Below are 6,868 nucleotides of genomic sequence, written 5' to 3' on the forward strand. Positions count from 1 at the left end.
TTTGTGTCTGTTGTTGTTTTGACATAAAATGATCATATCCTGGACGCCTTTTGAAATCTGAGCTATTTTGTTATTCTTGTACAACATATGTATGCAGTTTTTGTCTTTTGAGAAAGTGGGAGGCATTTGCAGAGCTATGTACACACATATATTTGCTTCTATATATACACACAGCCGTACGTATTAATGTTTCTGCAAAATGCTAAAGACTACATCTTTTATATTTATCAAATTTCAATGCTCTGAAATGTTCATTTCGGTAGACATGAAAGTGAAATATTTAGTAATTGGATGAATATCTATATCTCCCCATGATGATTTAATGCTATTTCTAAACAGCTACTGTAAATACAGGGGGTTTTGTTGCACTGGAAACAAGTGTTTTTTTATTATTTTTTTAATGAGTAGGGGACCACAAATCATAGAATTGTTGTCAAATCTAACCTTCATAATATTGTGGTTGACCCTTATGTGATATAAAGAATAGTCCTAGAGGCAGGGAATTCTGGAAAGTCTGAATGTGTCCTAGTTGGAGCTCAGGTGCAGTAAGGTACTTCTCTCTATATTATTTCATGCTGCTCAACTGGGAACTATTCCAGATCTTCCCCTTCAATATTCAATCTACGTGGGGCTGAAATAAATTTAACCTGAGTTCACTAGATTTTTGCACTTTACCAAGATCTATTCCAATAGTCTGCCACCAAATTAAAATCTATTTTTTGATTCTCTGTGGCTTTAAGTTCATTAAAATGTGAAATTGGCAGCCTGCTAAAGAAGGTCAGGCTGATTAACTATTTGATCGTTGTATGGGGCACACTGGTATCATTTTCCAAATGTGTTTTTTTTTCCCTTTTTTTCCCCCCCCTCTGTATTGTAATGTTTTATTGCAATGTATCATCATTGTTTTGATATCCCATACCACAGAACAAATTATGCTGTTTTTTTTTTTTAACGTGAGTTTTTGGGTAGAATATTAATGTCTTAAGTTTCTAAAATAATCTTGCCCACAAAAAAGGTTTCCCCCCCCCCAAAAAACCCCCCACCCCAGACGTGTATATATATGTGTATATATATATATATGTGTATGTGTGTATATGTATATATATATATATATATATATTTCTACTTTTAATAAACCTGTTTTGAACTCTATGCAGATAATCTGTCAAATGTGACACCACTATGATAGGTATTTTGCGTTTCAGGGCTGGACTGCTTTTATCAGCTGTTATGAAATGTGGCATTCACTTGACCACGCTGACTTTTATTTGATGGTGGAACACCAATGTAAACATGTTCAAAATATATTTCATGGGCCTCTTGGTGTTTTTTTTTTTTTTTTTCCCCCACAATGAAAAATAAATGACTAATTGGCTTATTTTCCCAAGCACTCAAATGTATTCACTACATGTGTCTAAACAGAATTTCTTGAATCTATAATATCTTTTTCCTGCTGTTCGGTGATGCAGATAGACGCCAGATACATTTTCTTCCCTCCTGGAATTGTGCTGCGCTCCTTACACCTATCTATCGGAGATTACCATAGCAGATCATATTTTATTCTTTGTATAGTGCAGACTATAGTGTTAAATTACATTTTACATGCTGCATGGACATGTATTTTTTTTTTTTAAACACCTATCTTTGCTTGTTCACGTTATTTATTTATTAAAAACGGTAGCATTCGCTAGTGAAACCCTCCTGATTTGTTTTCCTAGTTGTGTAGATTTCACAATTACATTATTTTTGACAGCACATGGGCGTAGGGAGAGAGAAAAAAAATGTGATTTGTTGGGTGTAAACTAAGCTTAGCTACGCCATTGTTTGTTTTATTTTTTTTTTCCCCCTCTCCTCAAGAGAGCTGATGTTACTTCTTTTGTTTTCCAAACTGCAGCCGAACCTGTCGAAGCCATTCTCACAGATGACGAACCAGACAACAGCACATTGGGCGCTTCCAAGGGGGACCATGACCTCCTTACCTGTGGCCAGTGTCAGATGAACTTCCCATTGGGGGACATTCTTATTTTTATTCAGCACAAACGGAAACAATGCAATGGCAGCCTTTGCTCAGAGAAGGCTGTGGATAAACCGCCCTCACCCTCGCCAAGCGAGCTGAAGAAAGCGTCCAACCCCGTGGAGGTTGGCATCCAGGTCACGCCGGAGGATGACGATTGTTTGTCAACGTCATCTAGAGGAATTTGTCCAAAACAGGAAAATGCAGCAGGTAAATCAAAGCGGAGGAATGTCACTGCAGAGTCCTCTGCATCAGCTTGCACACCGTGTTACATTTCCCTTTTGCTAGATGCTTCTACTCAAATGTGTCATTTATTAGCCAGTACCTGCCCATTGAATAATTATTTCCTGATTTTTAAACATATTTGTGAATGAGTGAGACTATGTCCGTCGGGCACATTTGTCATTTGCCAGCAAATTCTCACCCACCTAGAGCAGCTATCTTGACTTCGGAGGGAGAAATAGACTTTGCAGGTGTTTTTTAATCGCAAATAGTTGTGCAGCTGAGAAATGCAACTCGAAGGAAAAGTATGTAAGGGTTTATAGCCGAGGTTTCGTTCTTCCGTACATATTGGCTATCCAAAAATAAAATATATCTAGCAAGCGTAGATTAATTAATTGTAGTAGTTGGCTCTTTCCCCAGCCTTCTTTCAGTTTAAAACTAGCAATAAAATGATTTTTGCAAAGTGAGTGCTGTAAGGGTTAAATTGTGCTCCAGCTAGCCTTGGATCCATAGTGGCTGTCAGCATGCTGACTGTAATTAAACCTAGCCCCATGGCACTGTGACACCCCTGACCTTGACTTTAAGATGCCATTTTCCACTGGCCAGGCCAGAGTAGAGAGGGCAGTTGCTGAAGCGCACAGACATTCTTATTCCAAAAGTTTAAGGGCATGTTGGAAATTTCAAAAGGTTGGTTTGACAGGAAAGGCCGCTTTCTACTGCCTCGCTCTTCAGCCAAATGATAAATGCTTCTCTGTGCTCCAATGTCTCTGATGTGGTTTTGACAGATGTATCTTTATTTTCTTTGTGGTTTACACAACCACATTTCACCAGAAAAGAAAGCCCAGCACTGATTTCTATTCTTTGACCAAAAAAAAAAAGACATTTAGATTTTTTTTTATTTAAAACCAAATGTCATTCATATTTTTCCATTTTATTTTGAAAAGAAAAAAAGTGAATGTATTTTTGGCTTTATTCCATTTAATTCTACTCCTTGTAGTGAATTTGCAACGTTATTAGCTGATCAATGACTGATCTAGTAATGTAATGTTCTGTAGTCCGCATAAAAATACTGCATGACCATTCCTGAAACGGCTCCATTACTTTGGAAATGTTGTTATACAATTTGTTGCAATAAAAAGCCATTGGACGAAAGGAACTCTAGCTGCAGGTCCAGACAAATCTCATTCCCAGGAATGGGTCACAAGTGTATTACTCTTTTTATGAGATCTCCTCTCTTTTTTGTATCTGTTGTTTTAACCTTTTAGACACCATGAAATGTGAATTGACTTGAAGCATTGCACAGTCAGTTTGACAGAACGCTACAGTATGTAGTGTGTAACAGGTCTTCCCGCACCCTCTGGGAGATTTCACTATTACCTGTACTCTCTTTGTGCTGTACCTGTGAGGCTTACAGGATTGCTGAGTGTCCGCCGATGGTAGTGGGGAAGACAGGACAGGCTTTCAGGATATTCTCAGCTCTTTCTGGGTGCAGCGCCTCCATTTCCAGCAGGCCCCAGCAGATCTGGGAGCAGTTCCTGCAGGAAAACCCTCTCGCACCCCCCTGATAAACTGCAGTCACAGGCAGGAGTATAAAAGCAGCAACTGGTTTTTATTCTTGTACGTACACAGCATACAACAGGTACACGCTTCTTAGGGCCCTTGGACTCAACCCCCCGGGCTTGAGGCCCCAAAGGTCTATCCTTTTCTCCCCTACTCCCTGGTTGAGTAAGGGGTGGTATCCCACTCCCTTGCGGAAGGGGAAGGAAGGTGGCCAGAGCCCTGGCTTCACAATTCCAACAACCACTACATTTGGATCTGTAGTCCCTTTTGTACACAGGGAGAGGGTCCTAGGTCTGAGCCCCTGATAGGGCAGCACAGAGGCCTTAGGCCCCCCCCCCCTTCACTCAAGGGAGTTGGTTACTGCTGCAGCAGCAAGGGCATAGATTTAACCCTAACAATGCCTGCGCTGGTACCAGGGCTTGTGTTAGGTAGGGCAGATTAGTAGCCAAGAGGATACATGGCTACACACTCCCCCTGGTGGAATCTCACGGACCCCGCTGAGAACCCAATTTACAGACCATCCCTAAATTGAATAACCTGTGACAATGCATACCAGTTCATGACCTAACATAAAAGAATTCACCCGGATCCCTCCCTAACATGGATAATCAGCACCCACTTTAATAGTAGTGCTTAGGGTCAGGTTTCTTAACTAATCTACCCTCCTCATTGGGAACAGTAACGGAATACACCCTCTTTGGACCCTGTTCAGGGATATATTCCACCCGGTCCATGTACTGTAGATGTTTCTCCCCACCCGCCATACTCGGATGAGAGGACATACTTTTTCATCATTGTAGAACCTAGAGATACACCTGGAGGCTAGGTAGTCTAGGACCGCATCTCTCAACCACTCCCCTCTGTTGGCCTCTATTTCCCTCAGGGACATAGGGGTAATCATACCCATGGGACTGACGGTACCTCTGCACTATTAATCTGTCAGCCCGGTTGATCTTGGTTAATTTCCGGCCACAGGCCTGGTCCGATAACACCCAGAATAATGGTTCATGAGAGGGCTGTTCCTTATAGTTTATCGTTAAACCAGTTGGTAGTATCAACCCTAGTTTAATTTCCCTATCCCTTCGTCTGAGCGCTTCTGCTGTTCCTTCCGCATTGAACTCCCCTTCCTCCCAGCAATGATCCACAATATCCCAGCCATGATCCACAATATCCCCGCTGAACAGCAAGAACCGTGTCTGGTTCATATGATGAACATGCCCTTGAAACATGGGGTCCCACCACGGCAATACTTTCCCCACATTTGCATTACACATAGATACATCAGATTCGGACGCTGCTCTAGAGAGTGCTCCTGACCTTTCTGACCTAACAGACCCTTCTCTGGAAAACAACACATACTCTTGCATTACACCCCAGCAGGATCATCATCAAGCCCAGCCCAGTTTCTCCAGTCCTGGGAAGATTTAGTTACCCTCCGAGTGTCCTGTGCAATGTCTGTTCAGATCTTAGGCACAGCAGTGTGTCCTGAGGTGCCAGGCACCTCACGCTGGCCTCGGCATACTACCGCAAGCACTTATTGGGCCTCAGAGTTCTTCTGGATCATGTGCTCATGTGCCTTGCTCCTCGCACGGCTCTGCTGGAAGAAAAGGTCAGTTGCAGTCTTACCAACCGGAGCGGGTTTCACATCTTCCAAATCTGCCCCGGCGGCTGCATCCGCAATGACTACTTTCGGTCGCACCGGAAGGGTGGTTTAATCTCAGGAGGAGGAGGAAGAAGTACGGCCTGTACCTCTTCAAAGGATTCCTCCGCTGCTCCCTGTCGAGCGGAAGCATCCTTGTAAATCTGCGGGCTGTGGCCATCTTGGGCACCTGGGAAGGTAACGCATCCTCACCGCTCTTCCGCATCTGTGTGGTTCTCCCGGCCAGGAGCAGGCACATACGCCGTTGCCTCACGAGGACCCTCCAAGGTCTTGGAGATCCACCTCGCAGGTAAAGCCGTCGCCTCCGATGACGTCACAGATCCTGGACGCTTCTCCTGCTCGTTCCTGCTGACAGGGATTACCTCTCAGCCACCAGGGCAACGACACTCCGGCCGGAGCATCGTGATGGGGCCTTCCATCTTGCCTGTCTCCCTGGCAGCGTTGGACAAGCCCCCTGGGGAAGTGGACCGGGACACCTCGCTATCGGTGGCGGGAGCTTTTAGGCAGCGGGCCCGCTCCTGCACCACCAGCGGAAGTACCTCAGCCTCCTCCCGGGCGGTCATCTCACCAGGTAATTCGTTTTCAGGGTCTTGAACAGGAACACACAGGTCCCTTGGAGAGTCCGCTCCCGATGTTGCGGTCCAGTCGCACACCTCTGCAGATAGACCGCATCCTCCATCTAGCCCAGCGTGGGTGGTAGCACTATTTTGGGTTTAAGATGGGGGGTCCCGCATCTCTTACACCTCGACTCCAGGCTCACGTCTCCGCCTGGGAAATCGCAGCTGGGACAGATACATTGTAAAAAGCTTTCCCCATTTATTTTTACTAGCATGAAGCATCCTGGCAGTGTGTATTGGGGAATTGCACACTCCGCCATAGTAGGGATGTTGCGCAGGAACAGTGGTGATTAGCTCCTGCTCCTTTCCTCACCATGCGCAACTGAAGGTGTGGTATCTCGCGTTCGGCTACGCCCCTTGTGGTGACACATTACTTGCCTCCACCCCATGGTGGATCCAAGAGCACAAGCACATTTATAGATAGGCACGGCTTCACTTATGCGCCAAGCCACACACAGTAGGTGGGCGCGCTTTGCTTTTGCGCCGCACCCAGCCCTTATTGTGGGCAGAGCTTCGTTTTCGCGCCGAACCAAGCACAAGTTTTGCAAAAGAAGCTTGCAACTCTGCAAATCCTGCCACACGGTCCTCCCGGTTTTGGCGGGAACCGCTCCTTCATGTGCGGTAGCTCTCTTTGAGACACTATCACACGTAGATTACAGAATACAGCTCAGATAATGCACACTGCGTCTCCCTGTGCTGGGGACCGCTATAGTATTGCTGCAGCTCCTCAAACGTAGGTCTTGGCCTCCTAACGGTCAGGAGACCCTCCTCGGACTCTACCCGCACAGACTGAAC

The 6,868-nt window shown here is 45.1% G+C and overlaps 1 protein-coding gene across 9 annotated transcripts in view; it reads left to right on the forward strand.

The window, feature by feature from the left end:
- BCL11A (BCL11 transcription factor A) overlaps positions 1 to 6,868 on the forward strand; it is a 126,333-nt gene that overhangs the window by 12,235 nt on the left and 107,230 nt on the right. For all 9 annotated transcript variants that reach the window (XM_075596203.1, XM_075596202.1, XM_075596199.1 and 6 more), the window contains exon 2: positions 1,895 to 2,224. In XM_075596203.1, the coding sequence (XP_075452318.1) occupies positions 1,996 to 2,224 (229 nt within the window). In that variant the 5' untranslated portion in view covers positions 1,895 to 1,995. The remainder of the gene's footprint in view (positions 1 to 1,894; positions 2,225 to 6,868) is intronic.

This window comes from Ascaphus truei, chromosome 4 (genome assembly GCF_040206685.1).
Source record: "Ascaphus truei isolate aAscTru1 chromosome 4, aAscTru1.hap1, whole genome shotgun sequence".
NCBI lineage: Eukaryota > Metazoa > Chordata > Amphibia > Anura > Ascaphidae > Ascaphus > Ascaphus truei.